The following is a 25,505-nucleotide window of genomic DNA, read 5'->3' as shown; positions in this document are numbered from 1 at the left end:
TCTTCACTAGCTGGCGACGGCACCAGGTAGGTTGCACTAGCGACGGGTAGGCGATAGCTGCGGCTGCTACGCTCAGTACCCTGCTAGCGCTTTCATCCGTAAGCGCTACCGTAGCGCTTTCATCAGCCAAACACCGCCCGTTAGGGATGCCCATACTTGTGTTAAAAACCGCAACATTTGTTAGGGGTGTGGCACTAGTACCGTACTTACTACTAACGCTCGGGAAGTGGGAATTTAGGTGGAAAGCAGCAGTGCAGCACATCCCATATGAAGGCCTGCAAAGGTAGCAAAACTCCAAAAACAAAAACATTAAATGATTATTTTCAGTTTTCTGCAGCTCACAAGTCAACTCGAAGCTTTACAATCTAAATGCAGTCGAGATTCTGTTGAACCTTCCATTGGTGTTTTATTTTGGCATTGATTTAATTCTGATAATGGCAAACAGATACACTTATTTAACCACACGTGCAGTTTCTCATCGCGAGAGAGTCTGCTCGCTTTACAAAAAGGCTCTTCGCACCATTGAAAGTTTCATTGTCGAGAGGTACGAGTACTGCAGTAAAGGCGTTTGTCCATCGTCTGCCATAATTTATCGATTCTTGTTCAATAATAAATTAGCATGTACAATTGCGCATTTAATGGGGAATGGGGAAAGCTGATGTTCTAGTTTATGTTTATAAGTAAGCTCTTACTATACGATATAGTATATGCAATTTATTTTCAATATGCACAAAGCGAGCTTCGCTCAACAATTATATAGTATTCAAATGAAGAATAGTATATTGTGAATAGGTTAATTTTAAATCGTTACAGTAATGGTAATTGGTAGACCCTAGACGATAATTCATAATAAATGACAATTTGTAGGAATTTCCTTTTGTCGTGACAGTTAATATCGCTTTGCTTTTAAGGACTGGATATAGATACCGAGCAGTTCTGCTGCGACAGCGATTTGATCAAAGAAAAGATGAAAAAGACATGAGGAAAGCGCAGAAATGGGTCGAAGACGGAGAAGAAGAGCTGTTCCGTAACCAGCATCCGATACCGTTTCAGTGTGCGTGATCATATCGATATTGAGAGAGATCTCTGAAATTTTCAAATGATTGGTTTTTGCAGTTCAATATTCTCCAGGAGGTAATGCATACCAACGGTACAGCCCGAAAATGGACAGTGTAAGTCATTAATTACCTACTCAGTACTGCCAGTACATTACTACGTATTTTACGTACTGTTGTTATTAACTTAACTGTAGAGTACGAACTTGCAGTGATGTCCCGTTTGCAGTTTTTCATGTCCCGACCGCACTTTCACGATCAAAAACTTTCCCGCACCCGCTCCCGCACCCGAGCGCTCGGACCGTCCCGCAACCCGCTCCGATTCCCGATTTTCAATGAATCAATAATTTTAATAATTGTTACAAATCTATTACAAAATTTTTGTGACAAAGTTTCGTCGAAAAGTTTAATGGATACGCATTTTCTAGAAGACTAGACCTGCATGATAAATCTTACTTTTACTTTTCAAAAACTGAACTTGTCCGTAATTATAACTTATACAATTGCCGTAAATATATTTTCTTTCGAAACCGACGTTTGCGTCACAGGGCAGACTATGCCGCTTATCAAATCGCTGTATCGCAACTGGTTCGCTTTGAATCAGAGACCCACCCTAGACACCAACTTTCGCGCGAAGCACAAGCTGACACACTTTGGCTGCGAAAATTGCTAGAAATTCTATAAAAATTTTTTAATTCAAAGAAATCCGTGTTTTCCCGAGTAGCGGGCGGGCGTATAATCAGGCTATATTGACCGCGATCCGAGCAGCCTCCGCATTTCCGAGCAAAGCGGGTGCGGGATGCGAAATTCCGTGATTACCAGGCCCGTGAAAAAAACGGGACATCACTGAGTCTACGAAGTTTCAAATAGTATGATCGATTTTTGACCTAAACCGGTTTAGAATCTTTTATCTGAAACATGTCCATGTGACCATGTCTTAATGTTTTTTTATTTGTAGTGTGGACAATTCATTAAACCAGAATCGCTGCTGTCATAAATAGGCCTAGTTATAACACAATACCTACGTTGTAATAAAGCTTGTAACTGAATTTTTAATGCGATAAGCTCTTAAATGAAATTTTTAATATAGACGTCAGTAAGTAATTCATAATTTTCATTTTTGGTACCAAGTACAGTGGTTTTTCTATTGTAGTTGATTGATATGTGGCATCCGATGGAGAAAGCGCAATTTCCGCACTACTTCAAACGCCGCGAGCAGAGCAAAGATGAATTTATTAAATTCTGGGAGAAGCACCACAACCGTGGCAAACCATACGATTCACACGAAGAAGAGTGGAAAGGAAACTGGGATGAAAAACCACCGGCTGAGTATCCGAATCCGGATCATAAAAAAGCCAAAATTGATGAGGTCTATAATCCGACTGTCGCGCCAGGGAGCAGATACACCTAGCTTCCTGTAGATGGGATTGAGCATGCGTGATGCTTTGCTTAACTGCAGAAGTGTTGATTATAGTTCGTAGTTGTAAAAATTTTATTGCGTAGCGGATAACTTCTTTTGAATTTGGCATTTTCTACGAGTTGAGTCGTCACTATCATTTAGAGTAGACCCGTACAGATTGTATAAAATTTATTCTGCTTGAGTCTGGTACTTGTACAATACTGTACTGCATTTGCTTTGCAGATAGGTAAAAACGACAATGGTTCAGTTCATTAGTCCATATGTTATTCAGCTTAGCGCATGGAAATAGATGAATTTGTACGGTAAGCAGCTCTTTCCCTCGAGTCTAGCACAAGAAGATTAACAAGCAAAACCGCAGACAGAAGCACCATAGATTTCACTAACTGAAAAACAAAGGAGCTATCACAGTCACAATTATCCAAGAGAAGAAGCCTCATGATTCATTCACTGTCAGAATCACTGCCGTAAGCAACCAAGAGTGCGATGCTGGAGCTGTTTCTGGAAGAAACAGGGTCTGAGGTGGATGCGGGTGATTGTTCCGGCAGCTCTTCTGCCACCTGTGCTGGGGATTTCAAGGGTTCATCAGAGCTTCCGCTATTTAACCTGAACGTAAAAAATTACAGGTCATAATCCAGACAGTCCCGACCCACGCCCATTCTCAGTTACCGTCTGATTTTTACGACTCCAGCTAAGAGGTCGTTTTGCCGCTTCTTAGGGGGCTCAGTACTAGACTGTCTTGCCAAAGTACGATCCTCTTTGCGCTTGTTAATCACTAAGCTAGGAGCGATTCCAGCGATCGGGGCAGCTTCTGTTTGGACAGCCGCTAGTTTATCCCGAAATTCCATTATTGCTTTTTTCTCTTCCTGCTGTTTTTCGCGCTCCATTCTTACGTAAATATCATCTAGCTATGGAATTATTTTATAAAAATTATACTGTAACTAACATCATCAAATATCGGTCTTGCCAGAATTTCAATGTGAATCTTGCCAGAAGCCGTGAAAGCTAGATCTTATGATGATGATCAATCTTATCCCTACACTATACCTGATCCAAGAACTCGACTTCATCATGTTCCAAACCACGCACGAAGTTTTCTGAAATAAACGAAACAATAAATCAAGCTGCTATCGGTTAATAAAGGAAAAAGCATTCGGATGACACAAGTCAGAGGAAGTCGGTACTACGGTAGTGATGCAGGTGTCTCACTGAGTTTTCGAGCCTCTTCTTTCTCTTCTTGCTCTTTCAGTTTCTGCTCTTTCAAACGATCGTAAAGCGTCCGATTATCGACAGGTTCATCTGGAGCTTCTGCAGAAAAATACTATGCGTATTACCGTCAAAGCAGCTATCAATAATTTCGTCAGTCATACAAACAGTACCAGGCTACCAGCCAACAGTAAATCAGTACGTAATTAGTAATTACTTACTGATGTTTGAGAATCGCGATACGTAAAACATCCCTATTTCGAAGTATATACTAGTAGTATATAGATAATATCTATATATATGTAATTTATCAGTACTGTACAAGCACTTAACTCCACTTACAATATTACTTTTAATTTGTGGTACTGCTTTATCCCGTACGAGTACTTATTGTAGTAGGTAATTATCGTACTTCTACTGTCTTCTAGATTTTTAAATACAAATTACTATAAATTTAATATGTACTCATTTTAAAACGACAAATTTGTGCATTCTTTAGGTTTCATTTCCAAATGATAAAAAAATCTAATATTTGTATACTTACATAAATTATAACCAAAATTATTGTACGTAATACGTATTAGAGTTACATACAGTATTGTAAAACACAAAATTAAAAATGTTCATGCGGACAACAACATAAGCGATAATCATAAACTTACGCAGCGGCTGATCAGGCTTCCGAACTTTTTCCCATTCAGCCTGTCGGACTTTTTTCTTTTCCTCAATTTCTTTTTCAGTCACAAACGATTTGAATGTTTCTTTTGGTGCGGCGAAACTCATGATTATTGGATGCAATGAATGTGATCAATATGATTAATGAGCCTCCGGAGTCCAGAATGCCGCACTTGCCTTTATAACTGCCTATATTCATTTATAATTTATTTATGTCACTAGTCAGTGATGCAGACAGCAGACCTACAATAACAGCAAATCCAGATCCAATGGCGCGAAAATCAATGAATATATACTCCACCACTTCACCACCACTACTTCACAGTCTGAAGTTTAGAAAATACTATAATACAAAGTACCTTCTGCAAGCTCGATGCAACGATCATACAAAACGTCCTCAGTTCTTCTCTTACGGTCTTAACTCTTACGGTGTCTTACCGCAAAAATTCTCGAGCCAGCGAACCACGGAACTCGTCAGCCAAGGTAATCCTACATGATGGTCAGTGGCCACTTTTGTGCCCTTATGATGGCCTTATCCGAATAAAAATAAAGAAACAATCATTCGAGTATTTTTCCAAAACAAATATATAAAAACAGTCGAAGCAAGCAGATTCGCATTCACTGCATTGCACTCTCCAATTTTCATTTTCAAAAGTTGTTAGCGTGCTTCGCATTTTTTTGAAAACAGTACCCGTAGCGTAACGAGCCTTCTAGTTGAAATGCGTGGCGTACTGGGCAACCCCTGCAGGTTCGGTGTTGCACGAAAGTTTTGCAGCATTCATTTATTGTAAAAGTAATTTAAAAGTTAAAAGTTCACAAAAAGATTTTACTTTACTAGTAAGTAACACAAGTGACAAGTACAATATGTTACTATCATACTTCTGTTGTTTTCATATCCGGTATAATTGTTGTAGTACAGATTTTAATTGTCTTTTCGAAATTGCGACAGGCTTATTGGTTTCGCATTTTTTGGCCCTCGCTTCTTAGACCCTTAATCCCGTGGCATTATTTTCGGTAATATCGGATATCCTTACTTTGCTTGGAATCGCTCTGTCTGCTTACCGGTTAGCTTTGTTCTGTATCTTAAGTCTTGACAGCGGCTCGGACTAGATTATTTTGACTGTAAAAGCAGCATACCAGAATGGCGGAAAGTCGTCTGAAAACTTTAGGAACCGTGTATACAAGGTAAGGGCCTTACCGTAAGACATCAATCAGCGACTTCAGTTGTTTATCATCGGTTTATGTTGTTTATTATTTTGGGATGTAAGTATGGTAGAATTCAAAGCCGAATGGTGAACGACTGAACGCTATTACAAACTTCACTAGAAGTCTTTATTTTGGTCGTATATGCAGAATAAAAGGGTTAATGCGCGGCGGTGCGCTCAAATGGGAAGATCGGCCGCTGTGGTATGACGTTTACGAAGCATTTCCCCCGAAACTGGAGCCTGTGATGGATCGACCGCCAGTGATGAAAGAGATTCCTGATATAATGTATCCGGAAGATATCATAAGAGCGTGAGTTGCTACAGACTCAAAAACTGCAATGGCATTTGATCCAAGAAAATCTTCTGCAGACAATTTTACAAGCGTTACACTAGCCCCGGATTAATCAATTTAGCGAGTCCGGTTGGACAAACAATCGCACAGAAGTAAGTTATAAGATAATAAGTACTGTAATGTATGGCGTGATTGATTAAGCATCCGTTTTTACTTTTTTCGTTTCCGACAAATTTATTTTCAGATATTTTCTTTGAACCAGGTTCACCGACACGTTTTTGAACTTGAGCAAAGATGCATCGATTCGCAAGGAAGATTTATTCCAAGCGTCTGTATCTGCATTGGCTTCTCAAGGGACGGTATTTCAAGATAAAGCCGTACGGAGTCCACCCTTGGCGTTTCGGCGCCGAGAGATGCCGCCAGGCTCCCCTCCCTCCGAAGATGCCCCTTTCGCACCTAAACCGCATGTTCCTTCAGAGGGCCCTGATCGACAGCGGTCGTGAAAATCATTTTATGGTATCCGTCGCTATCCGAATCTGTGTTTACTGTAACCAGGTCACGCGTCTGAGTGGTTTGTGTTTGCACCAAGCCTGGAAACAGTACTTGAATGTACCTGTGCACTATTCCCATGCAAGTCTGTGTGCTACTGCTAATGTGTAATTACTTATTGAACTGGAGTATGGCCTGGTGCGTGCCGCTGGTATTACAGTAATGAAAACATTCATGCGATGTGGTTCACGAAGTACATACATGAAAGATATTGAGTGAACACTGAAGTTTCGAAATAAGTTGGCGGTAGAATGAAAGCGTGGGATGAGAATCCGAAAATCGTTCATCAAATTTTACCAACCAGAGAAGTTTCATTTTTTACTAAGCCGAAGTGGATGGCGACAAACGTTAACGAATGAGAGCAAGACAAATCCAAAACTTTATTTTCCCAAATTGAATATAGGGTAGAAATTTAGATTATTCCGATCTTGTTAGCCACATCCAATGCGTCGAAGTCAGGTAAAAGGCGGACATAAGCCTTCTTGAACCCATCCGGCCTGAAAACATCAAATCACTTAAGACTTCCATGCTAAGCACATATCATCTGCAGCAAACAACAATTAAGTCGAACATTCACCGATTTACCAATTAGTCATAAACACAAGAAAACTGTCAAGTAACTTTCAAGCCACCGAAAATTCGTTCCTACTTCCTAATATTCCCGAAGTACGATACCGGTACATGTATTGCTTTACAATCTCGCTAGGCAGAAATAAAATTACCGGATCAGGGTGTTAACTTTCGCAACATCCACATCATACATGGCCTTCACCGCCTGCTTAATCTGGGGTTTCGAGGCTTTCAAATGTACCAGAAAAACAAGCGTATTATTCTCTTCAATCTTCTTCATTGCGGATTCTGTTGTGATTGGATGGTCGATCACTGCGAATTTGTCCATCCTAAATACATAACAATTTTACAGTATTTCGTGCAATCCTAGTTCTTCCCATTCCAACACCAGTACCCTTATTCGTGTGGAAATTTGAGTCGATGGAAATTTATATCAAGCAATATATTTCCAAAATCCACAACTTATTTAAAAAAATTCAAAAAATAACAGCTAAACAATCTAAAGAGCAATAAGTCTTGGAAATTACTGTAACCTCAATTTTGTAAAGTTCGCGTGTGCGTCCAGCGCTAAGATTTAAAATTCACCTTAATTTTGTTTGTATTCACACTGTGCATGCGAGAGCAATAACTTTAACCATTACAATTTGAAATATACACGTCATAATGTCACAGCGTAGTTCTACATACCTTGGACGATGCGGAACGCTCTTTCGCGGGAACTTTGGCTTCCTCGCTGTCTTGAGGGTGCGGGGCAATTTGAAGGTAATGTTAGTTCGAATCTTACGCTTCCGTGTAGTGATTGTTCCCTTCTTGATAGCCTGCTTGGTCTTCAGTGCCTTCGTTACCGCGGCCGAGGCTGGCTTCTTGGCAGGAGCCTGCGAGGTCTTTCCTCCTGCGGCTTTGACTGGAGCTGCCTTGGCAGCGCCTTTCGGGGCTGTTTCATTTGAAACCTTTGTAGCTGTGGCGGCCTTGGGTTTCTTGACTCCTTCGAGTTTTTTTCCCTGGGTTTTACCTGCAAAATTAGATATCATGCACGTAGTCTTCCCAAGAACCATACAGCTTAATTCTACCGCACAGTCGACTTACCTCCCGGGCCCTTAGCTTTTTTGTAAGTCCGTTTAGGCATCTTTGCGTAAATTTACTCCAATCTCAAAAACTCGAGTTCTCCAGATTGATAAAATGAGGAACCGTCAAAAACACCGGAATTCCAAAGTGTCAGATTCCTAATTTTTGGCCAGCATCAGTCTACCGCAAAGCGAAAAGTACTGTACGACGAAAACCAGTGACAGTCAGAGGCTAACCATGTGCGACTCCGTGGGACCCAGCCGATGGTTAACTGAGTAACTGCCTCACGGGGCGGGGTTTGACTTAGAATTTACGCCTTCATTTGCGCGCACTTTTGGCTTTCCACTTTGCTTCTAATTTATATAAGTAGTACCTTTAATTTGCTTCCTCGTACATATCATATCGTATTTCTTCAACTGTAATCATAACTCTTATAATTAAAAAATGTTAATGTATAGCAGCACAGAGCCATAGGATTAATAGCATCTACACGCGTAAGTACTAATTGTAAATCACAAGCCTGATGTTATTAAATTTTTTTATTTATTAAAACTGCATGTACACTGTACAGAGGATATTTATGTTTACGGGGTGCGCGAGTGGTTGTTCGCCCCCAAGGATGTTCAGTAGTACGTGCTGTGTACTGTAATTTGATTCTTCCATGATATTAAATATTATCATGGAAGAATCAAATTGTGGGATGGAAGAATGGAGATGTTGAGTACAGTATATATACGTACGTCCTTACTAACAATAAAGTAGTTTTTACTGCAGTAAGTAGACATACAATGATTGTGAATGATATACATTCAAATATTCAATTATTATTATCATTATTGTTATATTTATCAGGCGACACGGCCCGAACGTATGCGTCAAGCAGCACCCTGATTAAAATCATGCAAAGGTCACTCTTACTTTCATGTGATCTGCTTTCTACGATAAGGGCAGTATGAACGAAAAAGGAACCCAGAAAAACATGATTAGTTTAGCAGTGAAGTAGTTAACCAATAAGGGGAATTTCGAAGCCGATGCGTTAAAGTGGCACAATTTGTCATCCACTCTCATGCGATATAATAATAACACAACTTTACGGTACCGCACCAACAAGCAGCACAACCCAACAACTGTCGCTTGTGCACTAACGTGCGCACGCGTATGAAGAAACCTAATCTTTCTCTGATCTAAATTCATGAGTGCAGAACATAATAAAACAATTTTATAAATTTTTGCAGATTCTGAGTACAGTTCGTTGTAAAATACGTGAAGAATTCTTTGTGTGTCACCTTTTGAGCACAATTTCCAGAGACAGGATTATTCCGCGGAACAGACCGATTCATTGATCGGATTTGTATACGCCAAAAATAATTATGCCGTATTGAAAAACCTATATTTTTTTGGGAAAACCAGAGGGCTTGAACGTTTCCTGTGAAGTTTATCTATTGGACAAATTTATTTAGTCATGGAATATCTTTGGAGATGCTTCCAGATACGTTTCTTTCTGTATTGCGCACTAGTGTGCGGATATCAGTCACCTACGACCTTCGCCGGTGATGTAGGTGCAGTATAAACATTATTCCAAAGCTAAAACTGTTGTGCAGTACAACTGAAGAACAAAATTAGCGACGTGAAGAAACAAAGATGGATTTACAGTACTTTTTCCGGCAACTAGAAATTGTGGCGTAGCTTGCCCAAGTACTTATTCCAACTGAGTCTTGGTTGATGTGCAGATATCTCTACTATAATTTACTATCCTTACGGCAGTTTGTACTATACAGTACAATACGGTACTTTTTTGCTTGATTTAAGTAACGCTCTATTCAGTTTATTGAATTATAAATTTAAGTCTATTAATTTTAAGTAGGTATGTGCACGTATGTGTAGTGGACAACGAGCAAATTATAACACTACTGGATCATTATTTACAACTCGTTGTTGTTAACAACGGGAGAATTTTCAAATTTTATAACAATATTAAGCAGGGTTTTTGAAATTGTAGGTTCCGGTGAATCCGATAGACGCTTTGAAAGAACTCGCGCTGATGTCGTTTGACGAAGTTGTGCAGAAGTATGGAACAAACGCAGCAATCGCACCAAACGAGCCGCAGCCGCTGGCCGTATCGCTTCAGATTGGTTCAGGGCGGCATTACAGTAAGATTGTGTTGGTACATAAGTGAAACCGGGCCGGTATAAGTGTGCGTGCTTTATACAAAAACATTGTGTATACTGTATACGGTAACTTTATAAATTATACGATATGATATCGATTGTACTCGAGTCATCGACGTTGAATCATGGTTTTTAGGATAATTATGTTTGTATATATACAATACTGTAAATCAAATTGATCGGTGTACTTGCAGCGCGACGTCCAAATGATCCTGGTTCAGGATTGTTCCGGATGGCAGGTACTCCATCCCTAACTGAGTAAACTATATCTGCTTTCTATCATTCGAAAAATTTAATCTTGTTTACGGCCAACGAAGTGCAGGCGCAACGTACTTACGTACATATATAGATATTTAAGAAATGTTGCCATTGCCGTGTTTTTCTTGAATACGTTTACAGAGGCGATTTCATATTATCCCGGTTCGCAGCCAGTTGAGGAGGTGCCGGTAGCAGAAAATCCAGGTTGCATGCCACGAGAAAGTAAGCGGCGCTTGGTGTACGGTACTCTCTGACCTTAATAATGCGTAATTAATCGTCCAAGTATTTCAGCAATTAACTAGATTATCAATGCTAGCAAAATTGCAGGTTTATTAGAAGCAATCAGTGTAATACTTAAGATATTATCCATGTATCCATGTAGATGCTGGCTGGCTGATGAATTGACAGAATGCGGGTAATCCGTGTTGAAAATACTTACAGAACTCATTTTAAGCTGCAATTTTCTATGCATAATGCATTAGGAATTTAGCCAGTTTTAACTGAACTGTAGAAACGAAACAGATTGGTGAACTTAAATTATGAATCTTCTATAACAATAGCATTTTTACGAATATTCTAAATCTAGTACAATATTAGTAGCACACAGAAACACTCACCGTTTGTTAGCTTTGTTGCTTTTATCACCGGATATTTAAACACACTTTTATTGTAGCTGTCATTGAAATGCCGAATCAAAATTCGGCGCAAGTAGTTTATCCTGCTGGGACTAAAGTGAAGCGTTGCACAGGAGTTTGTGGACATTCCAATTTGTTGTGCCAGTCCACATCTTCCCGTACGGTACAAAGAAAGGTAAGACATACAATTACAGTGTATATGTCGGCCCATGCTCAGATGCGCTTCGCATTAACAGCTTAATGCGCTAGGGATTGATTCTGGTCTACAAGAGCGGAAAACTATCTCCATCTGGATATCAAACCTTTAATTTGACGGAAGATCTGAGCTGTGGTTGCCGGTGTTCGCAAAGTCCAGATGAATGCAAACCGAATCAAAAATACGAGCCGTCAAACTGCAAATGCATGTGCAGAAATCATGATGACAGCGTCATGTGCGGTCCACACAGGTAAAAAAGATTTATAATTCACTCTTTTATCAGAGGTTAATCTTAAGGCTTAGTATTTTTTTATAGCCCTACTGTTAAGTACCTTACCGTTATATTTGTATGTGACTTCCCGCTTATGCTGCCAAGACATACTGCATAATGCATATCGTGTTGTTGCAATAAGTAACTGCCATAATTAAATCGCAAACTACATGGTTGTAATTGTTAGCTCTTTCGATGTATAGATGGTACTTTTGTATGGCACTTACAGTTAGTACACAGTGCCAATCCGTGACCTTTACTATATTCCGTTGTGGGTAAATGTTACCGCAGTTACCTTAAGGTTCCTTCGAAATTTATATGTTCAAAGAAAAACAAAGGAATTATTTTCGTTAATGCCCGATAAATTTTAAACCTGCCTATTTGCAGAGTGTGGGATCACGTGGAGTGCAAATGCAAATGTCCGAAAACGTGCAGAGCATGTGTTTCAGGGACGCAGTTCGACGATTATCTTTGTTCGTAAGTATATGTATTGCTAGTGAAGGCTAGTGAAGGCACCACTGTAAAAATATGGCACCACTATAAATTTTTAAATCATAATTCTACAAATTTGCAATTCAGTTCAACCCTTAATCGACTCATAACCAGTGAGATATAGCACAGGCTATAATTTCTATATAATGTATTGCCTACGATATTAACTAGGGTATTTCTACCCCCGTATATTATACAGGCACCACTTTTTATTAATTTAAGATTATGGTAAAGTTTTATCGGAATCGTTTATTCGCAAAATGATCTACGAGTCCATCCGGCATCCTGCGTGGTGTATTTACATATGGCGATGTCGCCTGGACCTACAGAACCGGTAAATTTTCTTGGGCGTGTTTTTGACACTCGCAAGAAACTATACCGGTACGAAAACTACACTACTACAGATAGTCAGTTAGTTTTAACAGGCTAACAATTGTAAAATTAATGGTTATTTTTGTTAGTTTTACCTGTGCCGTTACTGTCAACAGTGTCGGTTGGTGAGACCGACCGAAAACAAATGCTGGATGATTTTACTTGCCTTTAAGCGTGACTTTAGCCAGTACATAACAAATTTGCCTTTCTGTAAGTTTTGAGCAGTGTTGGAGATGTTGTTAGAAAGCTTTTTTGGCACCGGTGCTTGCCCGAGATCACCCTATGGTGTGTTTCTTTTAGTTGACTGGTGGGAAGGAAGTATACACTTCTCGCTTCCACTTTAACAATTATTACCTTTCTTTCGTTTACCTTTCCTTCCATGTTTCCAAGCTTTGACCTTATCGCCGCTTTCAGAAGCTTTGTCATCGTTTGTGATAGATATCATCGGCTTTTAGGTTTTGTGATTAGAAGTTCACAATAGTTGAAGAATTCGATAAAACTGGCATGAAAATCCATAATTATAGCTCGTAAGTAATACGCTCACATACAGATATTAATATATCAGAGTATTATTAAAACGGGTTTCTGTCTATAATAAACAGGGTGCGAAAAGGGGTGTCTATAATAACGTGGGTGGGAGGGGGGTGCCTGTAACGGTTTCTTAATATCTATATATTCGTTTCACTCTTACATGGCACAGGCGCATCCAAGTACAAGATCATGTAAAAATTGTAACATCTATGCTTCTATTATCCGCATCATAAAACAATTTTAATAATGCCATTGTCAAGTGTAACCGGCTGCTTTGTTTCTTTATTAGATGCGTTCCCACCGGATCGCGAGCGGTGAGACCAGGAAGGAGAAACTGATCCTTTCTTGCACAGCACGTGTAAAAGTATTTCTTCGCCACTGCATTAGCAGATGCAGATAGGAACTGTAATTACATTGTGGGTCCAGTACCTGGGGCCTACAGCTAGTACAGCAGCAATGAACGTACTGTACAATACACTAGTCGGTAGTTGTACTGTACGCATTAGTGCAATAATAAATTGCAGACGAACAACCTTTTATTGGTTTGCCGCAATCGCGATTTCGTGAAATATCAGCTGGTTTTTTGTTTTTTATGCTCGTGCCTACATAAATGAAATTTTTAATTTGTGGTATACTTGCGAATTCTCTAACCTGTACAAGTAGAATATGGCATCGTAAAATGGTCACGATTTCGAAGTCCAGACTTCACAGGAAGAGCGAAACTGACGCAGACACTTTTTATTTCTTAATCATATAAATATTTTGTGCTGCTGCAGATTTGTGGTTTAGCTGATGTCCTCAGTTGTAATAAATTTTTCATTCACCCGAACCTATAGAAACGATGTTTTCGTGAGAATTCCATAATAGTTTGCCAAAAAATTTTGATGTCCCATTGCGATATAATTTCGTTTTATCATTTGTTCGCTGGTAATAAAATTCGTTGAAACCCCCGCCGTCCCCGTGTGTGGGAACACCTGCATGGGCCAAGCAGGCCATGGACATTGATTGTTGTTAAAAATCGCGCATACCATGCGTGCAAGAGAAATTGCCTGATTTTGCAATAAGTATTCCGAATATCGCTTTTGGTTTCTAAACACAATGCCGCACAGAACCATAAACCGGTTTGTAATAAGCAATCTGCAAAAAATGGAAGCCTGGAGTTACTTGCGGGCACCATAGTAAGTAAGGAGTTACTTACGCAATTCTTCTGTTCCTTTGAATTTCGCGCTTCGTTACCGGTTGTGAATTTTCGCTTATTACCGGAAGTTGATAAGCAGCGAACATGAGCATATATTACGAATATGTAAATAATGACAAAATCTTAGTGCAAGTATACTGATGATGGAAAACTTCTAAGGACTTTTCCGTTCCCAGCATTTCCATCAATCATTTCCGGTGTGCGGGCACTACATTCATTATTGCGCATTCCTTCTTTATGGACAATGAGCCTTTGATATATAATACGCATGTCACATAGTACACCAGTCAATAGTCAGCTGATTTCCGTCCGCACGGTTCTGATTGGCTTGCATGTTTGTTATCGCAGTCGGTCGATCGTTTTGCCTGTCAGATCGGTTTCTCCGACCACCAAACATCCAACTTGTAGATGTAATAAATCGTTTTCGAGCTAGTTGTGTGACGTTTGCTCGCTCCAGCTTGGGAACGCGATATCCCGCCATCTAGAATATCACAGAAACCGAGAAAATGGCTCAACCCGATGTGGTATGCAATGGTCATGGGTCCGCATTGCCCAATGTTGTTATCATCTCCGCCTGTCGGACTCCCATCGGAAAATTGAACGGAGCCCTTTCCTCTTTACCTGGCCATAAGCTGGGGTCGCTCGTTATCACGGAATCATTAAAACGCGCCAGTATTCGTCCCGAAGAAGTCAGTGAAGTGATACTGGGCCAGGTGCTGACAGGCGGCCAGGGCCAGAATCCCGCGCGGCAGGCAGCGGTCGCGGCGGGCATTCCGATATCCGTCCCCGCATGGAGCGTGCAGATGGTGTGTGGCTCGGGCATGAAGGCCCTCGTGTCAGCCTACCAGTCTATCCGTAATGGGGACGCCAAGATTGTTGTGGCCGGTGGCCAGGAGAGTATGAGCCAAGCACCCCATGTCATCAGTCTGAGGAAAGCCGTCGTTATGGGCGACACGGTGATGCGCGACACCTGCACGACCGACGGCTTGACGGATGCGTTTAATCGCCTACCCGATGGGCATCCATTTCTAATGGGGAATACTGCGGAGAAGGTGGCGGAGCGGTGGAAAGTGACAAGGCAGGAGCAGGACGAATACGCTGCGCAGTCGCAGCAGCGTGCGGGAGCCGCTCAGAAAGCGGGGTATTTCCGAAAAGAAATTATCCCGGTATGCGTGCAGAGTGGGAAAGGTAAGGATTCCATGTCTCAAGCAAGATCTCAAGACTTCTTTATGCGCAAGCAGTGTTTTGTTTTAAAGAAACCGTAGAAGTGAGTGCCGATGAGTTTGTCAAACCAGATACCACCGTTGAAGCTTTGGCCAGATTAAGGACAGTTTTTCAAGCTAACGGCACGGTAACTCCAGGAAATTCTTCAGGTAAATCAATTTTTACTGTATGTTATAAAGGAGGAGGAGCACATGTGTTTCTCAGATTGTTTTACTGGCTTTTTATATACTACAGTATCAAGTATCAGCATAAATTGCAGAACCTTCCTAAGTTTTTAAGGAATAAGGACTCGCTGTTGAAACACGATTTTTATATAGGTACTATGTATTTGTTGTTATTACTCTTCCGCTTTCATGTCCACCTTGGAACCACATGAAGTCTTCGTGACATCTAACTGTTTTAGCATCAGTGAATGGCATGGGGAACCTGAGAAAAACTTTGGGCGATTTTTATATAGACAAGTGCATACTAACCATAAATACGGCAGATGGGTATGACATTTGTTAATAATATAACTACTTTTGATTTTTCTTGGTCTCCTCAGATGCATGGTTAATCTTTTGTGTTCCGTTGATATGCTCTCGGGCATGATTTAAGCTTATAACTGAAACTTCGAAAAATTTGTTTCCTTAAAAACTTTTGTGAGCTATCCGGTGAAGCTCCAGGCACGAAGAATGTCAGGCACTTATTTCCGGTTGAAAGTTAGGCTTTTGTTGAATTGATAGATCAGGATCCGGTTTCGGCTTTGTGCAACTGTAAAATGTTGTTAGTTACTTTTGCTTAATAGGTGTACGTAAAAAGCACTGTACAGTTTAAAATGGTAATGCACGGGAACTCTACGGTTCTCTTTACTTTTTTAAAGTATTCCTGCGTAGAATATACAGCCCTGGGCAGCCAAGTTGGGGCAGTTTTGTAAAATAAATTACAAATATTCCCATATACGGTTTTGCTTTTATTTTTACACTTTTTTAGTAAAACTTTTTATCGCGCATTCAGCAGTATTAAAACTGAAATCTTTCGGCATGCCTGTAAGGAGCCAAGGGGCAATTAAGGAGTTGGGGTAGTGGCAATTTTTAGGGGGCTTATAAATGCACCTCCCATAAAATCACCAGCCGCTATTTTTCTCTGGACCCTTTTGGGAACTGTTGAGTGGTCCAGAAGGTCTCTGTTACGGGTAAACAGAGCATCCTTGCGCGATCAGTGGGAGAGTGGCACTTGAAACTAATCTTTCTCCCATAGGCTTGTATGTTAAACAGCCGGGATAGGAGAACAGGGTTGCTTAGCGCACTGGACGCTTTAGGCACGATTTGAGTGATAAAACGGAAGCAAGAAGGAGACCATTAGTAAACCGCCATACTGCTTTTGCCGGTCTCAACCTTAAACTATTTTAAAAGTATTATCGAATGGACGTGATTATTTTTTAATAAGCAACGCGGATTTTGTGAAAAAATGAAATTAAAAGTTTAGCTCTCACTTCTTGACCTTTAATTTTTTGCATAGAAACATGGTTACAAAAGATACTTTAGACCAAGAGGTATCACGCAAAAGTAGAACAAATATATTCGATTGCAATGGTGAAAGCTGGGGAAGTTTTATTACTGCCCCAACTTGGCTGCCCAGGGCTGTAGTATAACATTTTTACCACATAGGTACCACATAGGTACCTCGTTTGCTTTTTATATAGTACTTATTTCAATTTTCAGACTACTCTGCTCTTATAGATACAAGTTGTACACATATATAGCAGCGCTCTTCGACAACATCGGTAGCACGCAAAATAGCTTACTGCTATAGAGTAGATAACTGATTTATTTTGTACGTAGGAGACAATAATAATATTTTGTTTTATAAGCGTATGCGTATGGCATCCATAATAGGTCAAGGTATGTACGTAAGCGTGTATGACATCCATTACACTGATAGATCACGGAAACCCTACGTATTTTGTTCAAATTTGAATGTATGTAGGTGTGAACGATGGTGCAGCCGCTGTCGTGATGATGTCTGAAGCGGAAGCAGTATCCCGCAAATTGACTCCGATGGCACGAATAGTTTCGTGGGCGCAAGCTGGAATCGATCCCATAATTATGGGTGTTGGTCCAGTCGAGGCCGTTAAAAAAGCAGTAAGCTGAAAAACCGATTTTTCTTTTTCTTTAAAGTGTTTTAAATTGTCGCTTGCATTTCGAATTCGTGACATAACAAATCGCACCGTAGAATCATAAATTTTTCATCCCTGGGGCAGCGGCACATCTATGGCTTATTGCATCGGTAGCGGTACAGCTCTGGCATGGCATCTATCCTCACTATGCTGAAAGATTTATTACGCGTATTACTAGTCACGCAAGCAAGCTTACATTTTTAAAGAAAATCTTAATTGTTGTACTCAGCGAGTTGTACTGTATTTTCCCACTTATGAAGTTGTCAAGATCCTTGTTTTTCAGCTTTCTAAAGCTTCTTGGAACATTTCCGATGTGGATGTTTTTGAATTAAACGAGGCTTTTGCTGTATCATCCATTGTATGCGCACGGGAATTAGGTGTGGATGCAGCGAAGGTGAACATTTCCGGAGGATCCATCGCTCTGGGGCATCCCATTGGAGCATCAGGTGCACGGGTGGTGGTGTCGCTGCTGCATGGTTTAGAAAGGACCGGTGGTCATAAAGGTGTCGCGGCTCTGTGCATCGGTGGAGGAATGGGGATCGCACTGTGCGTGGAAAGAACGTGAACGTTCTAGTGAAAAATGGTTTGGAAATACGTCCAGTGATATCTGTACCGTCAAAAGAATGAATTGTTACATCTCCCTCAAGTTACTATTTCCTGGTGATTACTCTTTTAATCCGTGTCAGTTTATATGGTTTTAGAATTTAATTAGTTTAATAGTTCATGGGTTCGCACTCGCAGTTCATGGTATGCAAGTGAGTTATGAGACATACCGTTTTGACCATGTTCAAACATTCGGTTTTCTTTTTAATGTTTATTGTATTGAAAAAATTAAAGATGACATACTACGGACATTCTTTTACGAAAATCGAAAATTGTATATTGTGCCATATAAACTTGCTTAACGCAGAATATTAATTATGCTATTCGTATATCTATTAGGTATTTAGGTATAGAAATATCGATTTCGTTGTTGCATTATATGCGTTTCTGTTAAAATTTGGTTTTATCTGCAGTAAATGTGAGAACAAGAATGGCCAAATCATTATTTTGATACTTGCTCCTATTCTTATTCATGATTTTATTTCTGGCTTAACACTTCTAATCGGATTTATCCGTTTTTTCGGCACAGACTCTTCCTTGATCAAGAATGACCCGCTTTGAACTTCCTGCTGGGCGCATACGTTTGACATCTGTTGAATAACTTCAGAATTCACATCGAACTCTCTCTCTCTGGTTCACATTCTGAAATAGGTCTTATCTTGAAGAAGTTATTGGATATATGTTTACATATGCCCTCAGCTGTCATCTTTTTGATTTCTTCTACAGCAGTGCAAACAGATAAGAATGAAACTATTTCACTTTACAAGCCTAATAAGAACCCGTAAATCCGTAAATTAATTTCAGCTTGAATGCTTTCTGTCTGCGCTCCTTATCAACGGAATTAAGGCAGGGCATTCATATTCGTGCATAGACGGGTGATACAGTTACTGACCAGCAGCTTATGCTTGGTAATATAGCCACTCCTTCTGGCTACCGCTACTTGTGTGGACGGCTGCCGAGAGTCTATTAACTCTCACCATTAGTTGTTGTAATGTCGCTGCCACATACACATCAAATCGAAGAATTAATCTAGAAATATATTTCATTTTTTGATTGATCTGCTGGCAAAGTCATCAAAAACTCATCGCTTAATTTGGAAGTGTATGTAATCAATGGATGAACTGTTTTATATGTCATAACTATTCTTTTGAGAATGTTGCCGTCTTTAACGTTGCATTGTTAAGAGGTTGGTAGTTTTGATGAGAATCTATCATCGACACGATATCCCACCGGGCAATTCGTCACTTATTAGGCACACGGCGACATACGCGAATCCATCAGTATCGACCACTGGCTATTAACGGAAAGACGCGGATGTAGCTTTTTTACTCACCATCAGTTCTACATCAAATTCCATTAGCCGATCGAAATCATTGGCATTTTAATGTGATTCTCGCGCGATAGCTACTCTAGTTTGGCTGATTTTTTTAGCCATTAACTTACTGCTCCATAGCAGAATGCAGTCACCATCTGACCCGCACCATCAAGAATCAACGGTGGCGCACGCCGCTCGTCCCGCTGAGCCACCGCCATATCCCGGACGGAGTGTTATTATTAATTATGATTTAGATGATCCCGAACACTGGAAAAATAAACTCGATAAGCTGCACATACCGGCTGCCGCAGCCAGGAGAAGCGTTGCCAATGGCCATTGTCCACCTGCCACACCTGTGACGGACAATCAGCGTGTCCGCTCATCATCACCTTCACCTGTAGCGACCGGTGCTGTCTTAACCTTAGCCGAACTTAAACGGAAACAGATGCATAAACGCCGTGCCAGATTGCAACTGCAGACCGGCACAGCTACAGCAGCTTCCGGGAATGGTCAGCGTAATGAGGATGATAATTCGTCATGGTGCAGTGAAGAAGATGTGGATAGCGCTGAAGCATCACTGGAGTTGCGTTTGCGTCGGATTTTAGCCAAGGTGTGTTCTATAAAGCAACCATTCTGGTTACATCAATGGTAATCCGTGTAATTGTACTGATATGTAATGAAATACACAATGGCAATTAATGACTGCCACAATCAATAATTTATCTATATGTATAGATGTTGTGTTAACTGATAGATTTTTGATAATTTGATATTATTTTTTACCGGGGATGCAGCAACTGCATGTGAAAAACCAAAACGTAATATCACATTTTAACTGCATATATATACAGTTTTGCAGTAAATGTGGTATCGTATAATATACTATTCGTACAGGTTTAGCACTTCATGAGTATTTTTTTACACAATCCATAAGGAAAAATTATTGATAGAAGAGGATATATTTCCCGAATACATACAGTATCCGTACAGACTGTAGATCATATAAATATCTGAACGAATATGCGAGTTACGTATCGCCCCGGCAAACTTTTGAAGTTTACAGTTAAAAACATTTAAATTAGCTTGTAGCTGATAATACAGACCACATTAATTAGTGTTTCTTTATCGACATGATAAGTAACTGAATAAAGTCGCAACCTATGACAATCCGCGTTGTAGGTGAGAGTGTACAATGCAGTGAATCAGTGTCGTGTGAGTGCTCCTTTTTTGTACTGTCATTATCGGCCTACAAGTTTTAAAGTGCTACGTACTCACCATTCAGAGCAATTTTCATCCAGTACAGTACCATCTTGCTTTACTACTTTTTACTAGGCTTAAGTTGACATATATAATGGTTATATGCGGATTACTGATTATATTAAGTCAATTAAGATAGTATGGTAACTGTAAACTGCGTAGCCGAATACCGGTCAAGACAAAATTTCAATGTTACTGGTATGATTTACCACCCACTGTTTGCATCTGTGACAAGAAGATCATAACTACCCTCACATTCATATGAAATAAAATCCGAACCAACATAATTGCATATATAATGCCCTTAGCAATTCGTCAGTTGTTTTGACTTATGCTTTATAAATTATTTTCTGTTAAAAGTTTAACAGGCGATAATCGTAGCTTGAGGTTAGAAGATAATGGTTTAATGTTATATGAAACCATTTTCGCTTCCCATGTGACTTATATTTTTTTAGAAGCTTCAGACTTTTTTATACAGGAAAATATTTCGATGGAGGATTACTATAACATGAATACCGGTCTACTAAACGTGCGTGCCGTACCGGCATCGCCGTCGCCGGATATGCAACAGCTGGAGCCGAATGTTTTGTACCACCGCCTTAGTGATTTATGCTCATATGATGGACCTTATTTACCGAAACGTCATGCTACGCTTGATACCGGTCAGCGGGACGGAAAGCCACCTCTACGGTTGAGGAGTCCTAACCGTAACAAATGTCAGTTTTACGATCTGAAAACATCTCCAGCGGTGCCCACCCGTAGTGGACATAACAGAAGAATACTGACCGACGTCGAGTTTAGGGAGACCTTTGACAACTCTAGCAGAGCGCCAATGTCCAAAGAAAGCAAACAAAGTGAAGTTCACCGGTAAATCTTTTGATAGACCATGTTTGCGTACGTAAATTAAAGAGCCTGAGAGTCACAAAAAAGTGTTAGTCACGAAATAATGTTAGAAACATGCTTGTTTAGGTTTTTAGGTTCAAATTAATTATACGATAAACAAATTTGTTATAACGCGGTGTGATTACGTAGTAAGAAACGCGTTGTGGTTTTTGCACGTACTCTGGAATGTTAGCGATGACATTGTTTATCCATGACCATTTGATCAAGTCGCCGAAAAGCATAATTGGTATTATAGCATTGTGCATATTAACTGAAGACCTTTATGAATAATTGATTTGTCAGAACCTTGTTTATTTAATCTATGCATATAAAGTACTAGAAGTAGTTTATTGTTACATGCTGACTACTCTGTATGTTACTGATCGTGAATAGTCCTCTGTGCGATACCTTTATCTATACACATACAATTTACAAAGCTGCATGGGTATCTTTAGGAATTTTGCCGGAAGCCGTAAACCTACGGTGCCATCATCGACACCTCCCTCTACACCCTTTTCCCCTGTGAACTGCCCTAGTGAATCACATTCTCCGGCTGATGAAGCCGGTTTCTGGGATCAGCCGGCATTATCAAGCCATGAGAAGCATTCTAGCCATAATGATTATGCCGGCAGCAACAGTACCGACGGTGATCTGGATTCTACCGGCGGTGATCACAGGGCGTCTTCCGATGAAGGATTTTCTGGGAATCTGCAAGAAGATGACGCAAATCTTTACGAATATCTTGCCAAAAAGCAAGTTCTCGCATTATGCGATATGCAGATGAAATTGTTACAAGCCATGAGTTCCCATAAGCCGACTCCTCTTATACGCTCATCACCCTCGACAGAGAATATTGCAATTTCACCACAGCATGCTCATGTGCATACACAAGCCCAAACATCACTGGAGGCTGTTGCTCGATCAAGAAACGAAAGGTATTAAATTGTACTATTAAATTCACTACGGCATTGCGGATGGTCTAGTCAAATTAATGTAATTTAAAAGTTGCCATCCAAAACAATATAATTATCAATTTTTATTATACCGAGTATCAGGTCCTGGTAGTATGTAAATAATGTAATAGTAGTAGTAGAGTCAGAGCATGCGTGACAGAGGTGCTGTCATGCTTACTGTAGTCGTCTCGCTAGTACACAGATAGTTATGTACTCGTATACCATCTGTACATTGCGTCTCTTTGTAAAATGTAGCCCTCATGACGTGGACATGCAACGACGTTGTGAAATGCTGGAAGGACATATTAGTAAACTGACACAAAACATCGAATATCTAACAAACGAAATAGAAGCGCAACAGGCATCTCTTCGCCATCTGGAGCTTAACCAACGGCCAAGAGTGCGATTCGCCGATGAAAAGCCGCCGACTCATTCCCTGCAGCCAAGCGTACAGCCGTTGCCGGTTGTGTACAGGTCAACTACGGATCTCAGCCAGAACGGAAATTCGGATTCACTGCCCACACCTGTTGCATTGTCATCCCGGCCAGCAAACATTGGTGCGGTTATCACCGTTCCACAATCCAAGGGCGCATCTGATAATACACACATGCTATCCAATCCTGAACGAGTTAATAAATTAACAAAGTAAGCGCACTGTGTTGTAATGTTATTTAGCCAAGAAATGTTCGCAGCAAACCAAAATAGAATGGGATTATGGAACTAACCAGGCCGGAAATCTGCACTTATTAATCCAAGAACTTTTTTCACTTGAATACAAACTAGTTACCTACTCGCATCTGGACTATTTAAGAGAATTCTTTCGTTCGTAATGATAAAGTAGGCCCGGTCAACTACCAAATCAGTGAGAAAGATCTTAGTGCTTACCACAAGAGACTGTTCAGGAAATTATGAATAATATCTATTCCAAGAAATCTGGGAACATAACGTAACCGCTTCTTATATATTTCATATTTTCCCTGTTAAAACAGTATGGTAATACAGTACAGTGTTTACAGTGATGTCGGAAGAGAACATTTTGCGAATTATCCTTACTGTTATTGCTATCCTTGCAGTAGGATCTATTTCCTTACTTTTATTTTTTAATAAACGGCTTCAGTAAAGTGTACCCGAAATCCTGCTAGTATAGACTGACATGCAGCCCGGTTATTGACTTATTGCTAAACGTTTCCTGGCGCATTGCTTTAATCATTAATGCATCACTGAATTATTTTGTTTTCGAGTTTACTGTTTATTACTACTGTACCTGTAAGTCGGTGATTCGATGTAACTTACCATTAGTTATTTTTATTTCGTTAATCAGATACTCGTACACTGAAAGTCGATATATCGATGTAACCAAACTTGGAACCTCAAAGGCTTCGAACCGCAAACGGATGAACAGAATTTCAGTAAACGTTGGTTGTAAATGCACGTATTGTACCGTAGCACCCTAATGTAATCAGCTATCGTGAGAGGAATGAAAACGGTACTTTAATAATTGTTGACTGCTAACAGAAAAATGTTTATTTAGGTTTTTTGGCTCTGAACCGCCGTTGGTGCGTATATTCCTGAAAAAGCTGGGCTATGAGGTAGGGATATCGGGTCACATGTTTTTATCCTACCTAATTCAGGATTGAACATAGGTCCGACAATAAATTTTTTTTATAGAAATACGCCCGCCTCTTTGAAATTGAGAGAATCGGTCTGAATGAATTGCCTTACATGACTGAAGACAAACTACGACGCCTGGGAGTTCCCATGGGACCGCGTACACGCATTCTCCATGAGGCCCAGTTGATTATGAAATCGGAGCGCAATCCACATACCGGCTTCGTGTAATCGAAGCGGTAAATTGTAGGCAGGAAATGAAGAGGTGGATTTCGTGTGAGCTATTGTCAAGGTGCTAATTTCATGCACTGATGACATCTTCAACTTCTGCCGAAGGAAATCAATGTGAAACAAGGTTTCAACGGTGGCGAATGATTACAGCTGAAGCGCATCCGGCATAATATTACCGCGATACCGTACAGCGCGTTATGCGCGCAGCTGAGGAAGATCATAGCACACATAAATCACAAGTGAACTATCTAATCGTTATGCTTGTGTTGTCATGCATACCACTAGATGTTCGCTATTGTTGCACGCTATTGTTCGTTGAATAGACACGTGTACAATGTATTGTTCGTGGACGTTCACATTATTAATTTATGGCTCTTTCTTGATTGTAACTTGTAAACGAAAGCAATGTTGAAGCTTATAATTACTATATAAACTATTGGCTGTACAATATATGTGTATTAGATATTGAAGATATTAAAGTTTATGGAGTACAACTCGTACCAGCATCCGATGAAGTAAAACTATCAAAAATTATATAATCTGGTTATTCTTACAGAACAGTAAGTACGGTAATTTTGCCAGAATAAACAAAAAAGAAAACTGGAAAATGTTAACGACGTAATAATTTATTAAGTCTCCTTTATTCATATCTAAGGCACCAGAACAATATATTCTGCGATAGAACTGCAACACATCTTCCAGCTCTGAGAGCTCGTACGCTTTCCAATTGAAGTCCAACTACAATAAAAGGAGTTGTACGCAGTTATTACTACAACAATAATTATTGTACATAAGGAGTACAGTACTTACGAATAGTTCAAAACCGTACGCTGAGCGGCACCGTTATTTTCCGCCTCTTCTGATCACATACATAGACAGTGCGCGTATATAATTATAATTTTTTGCTTAAACATTATCTAAATTCTGTAAATTGTTACCTAATATAGTAACATTGCTGATTGTTTTTGATTTTCGTTATATGAATACTGATTACCTGTGCCAGGACTTCGGCCCTGTCCTTTGAGGCAAAGGATCTCGGCTTCTACTTCACCAATTTTGTTGCTTTAAAGTACATCAAAATTCTCTAGGTGTAGCGGTGGATCCAAGATTGTTGACGTT

General features: G+C 40.1%; 7 protein-coding genes across 17 annotated transcripts; 5 read left to right on the top strand and 2 right to left on the bottom strand.

Annotated features, from left to right (window-relative positions):
• Positions 1 to 276: 276 nt before the first annotated feature.
• LOC129584324 (NADH dehydrogenase [ubiquinone] 1 beta subcomplex subunit 9-like) lies at positions 277 to 2,656 on the top strand. The gene is made up of 4 exons (XM_055476475.1): positions 277 to 544; positions 912 to 1,054; positions 1,117 to 1,172; positions 2,209 to 2,656. The coding sequence occupies exons 1-4, from the start codon at positions 435 to 437 to the stop codon at positions 2,464 to 2,466; spliced, it is 567 nt and encodes a 188-aa protein (XP_055332450.1). The 5' UTR covers positions 277 to 434; the 3' UTR covers positions 2,467 to 2,656.
• LOC129584258 (PSME3-interacting protein-like) lies at positions 2,641 to 5,011 on the bottom strand. Of its 10 annotated transcripts, none has more exons than XM_055476397.1 (7): positions 4,782 to 5,011; positions 4,601 to 4,696; positions 4,341 to 4,542; positions 3,682 to 3,780; positions 3,520 to 3,569; positions 3,142 to 3,380; positions 2,641 to 3,078 (listed from the first exon to the last, which is right to left on the bottom strand). In XM_055476397.1, exons 3-7 carry the CDS (start codon positions 4,459 to 4,461, stop codon positions 2,916 to 2,918), a joined length of 672 nt encoding a protein of 223 aa, XP_055332372.1. In that variant the 5' UTR covers positions 4,462 to 4,542; positions 4,601 to 4,696; positions 4,782 to 5,011; the 3' UTR covers positions 2,641 to 2,915. The 10 variants fall into 10 exon arrangements, with proteins under 10 accessions (XP_055332372.1, XP_055332418.1, XP_055332365.1 ...); XM_055476443.1 differs by having other exon boundaries at positions 4,341 to 4,530; XM_055476390.1 differs by having other exon boundaries at positions 4,601 to 4,679.
• Positions 5,012 to 5,182: 171 nt separating this feature from the next.
• Positions 5,183 to 6,563, top strand: LOC129584334 (28S ribosomal protein S23, mitochondrial-like). The gene is made up of 4 exons (XM_055476486.1): positions 5,183 to 5,538; positions 5,707 to 5,868; positions 5,928 to 6,002; positions 6,113 to 6,563. The coding sequence occupies exons 1-4, from the start codon at positions 5,495 to 5,497 to the stop codon at positions 6,351 to 6,353; spliced, it is 522 nt and encodes a 173-aa protein (XP_055332461.1). The 5' UTR covers positions 5,183 to 5,494; the 3' UTR covers positions 6,354 to 6,563.
• Positions 6,564 to 6,761: 198 nt separating this feature from the next.
• On the bottom strand, positions 6,762 to 8,235 carry LOC129584314 (60S ribosomal protein L23a-like). Its single transcript, XM_055476463.1, has 4 exons — positions 8,056 to 8,235; positions 7,657 to 7,981; positions 7,122 to 7,298; positions 6,762 to 6,896 (listed from the first exon to the last, which is right to left on the bottom strand). Exons 1-4 carry the CDS (start codon positions 8,093 to 8,095, stop codon positions 6,812 to 6,814), a joined length of 627 nt encoding a protein of 208 aa, XP_055332438.1. The 5' UTR covers positions 8,096 to 8,235; the 3' UTR covers positions 6,762 to 6,811.
• An 865-nt stretch (positions 8,236 to 9,100) lies between these two features.
• On the top strand, positions 9,101 to 13,915 carry LOC129584799 (balbiani ring protein 3-like). The gene is made up of 8 exons (XM_055477122.1): positions 9,101 to 9,589; positions 10,034 to 10,184; positions 10,397 to 10,441; positions 10,602 to 10,682; positions 11,134 to 11,270; positions 11,345 to 11,541; positions 11,950 to 12,039; positions 13,247 to 13,915. Exons 1-8 carry the CDS (start codon positions 9,497 to 9,499, stop codon positions 13,293 to 13,295), a joined length of 843 nt encoding a protein of 280 aa, XP_055333097.1. The 5' UTR covers positions 9,101 to 9,496; the 3' UTR covers positions 13,296 to 13,915.
• Positions 13,916 to 14,307: 392 nt separating this feature from the next.
• On the top strand, positions 14,308 to 18,385 carry LOC129584785 (acetyl-CoA acetyltransferase, cytosolic-like). Of its 2 annotated transcripts, none has more exons than XM_055477103.1 (4): positions 14,308 to 15,343; positions 15,397 to 15,528; positions 17,348 to 17,502; positions 17,821 to 18,385. In XM_055477103.1, the coding sequence occupies exons 1-4, from the start codon at positions 14,662 to 14,664 to the stop codon at positions 18,100 to 18,102; spliced, it is 1,251 nt and encodes a 416-aa protein (XP_055333078.1). In that variant the 5' UTR covers positions 14,308 to 14,661; the 3' UTR covers positions 18,103 to 18,385. The 2 variants fall into 2 exon arrangements, with proteins under 2 accessions (XP_055333078.1, XP_055333087.1); XM_055477112.1 differs by having other exon boundaries at positions 14,324 to 15,343; positions 15,412 to 15,528.
• Positions 18,386 to 19,597: 1,212 nt separating this feature from the next.
• On the top strand, positions 19,598 to 24,781 carry LOC129589344 (uncharacterized). Its single transcript, XM_055484059.1, has 6 exons — positions 19,598 to 20,065; positions 21,191 to 21,579; positions 22,050 to 22,529; positions 22,803 to 23,192; positions 24,079 to 24,136; positions 24,216 to 24,781. Exons 1-6 carry the CDS (start codon positions 19,598 to 19,600, stop codon positions 24,384 to 24,386), a joined length of 1,956 nt encoding a protein of 651 aa, XP_055340034.1. The 3' UTR covers positions 24,387 to 24,781.
• Positions 24,782 to 25,505: the final 724 nt, after the last annotated feature.

This window comes from Paramacrobiotus metropolitanus, unplaced genomic scaffold (genome assembly GCF_019649055.1).
Source record: "Paramacrobiotus metropolitanus isolate TYO unplaced genomic scaffold, Prichtersi_v1.0 Parri_scaffold0000002, whole genome shotgun sequence".
NCBI classification, from domain to species: domain Eukaryota; kingdom Metazoa; phylum Tardigrada; class Eutardigrada; order Parachela; family Macrobiotidae; genus Paramacrobiotus; species Paramacrobiotus metropolitanus.
This window is presented reverse-complemented; position numbering and strand designations above follow the sequence as displayed.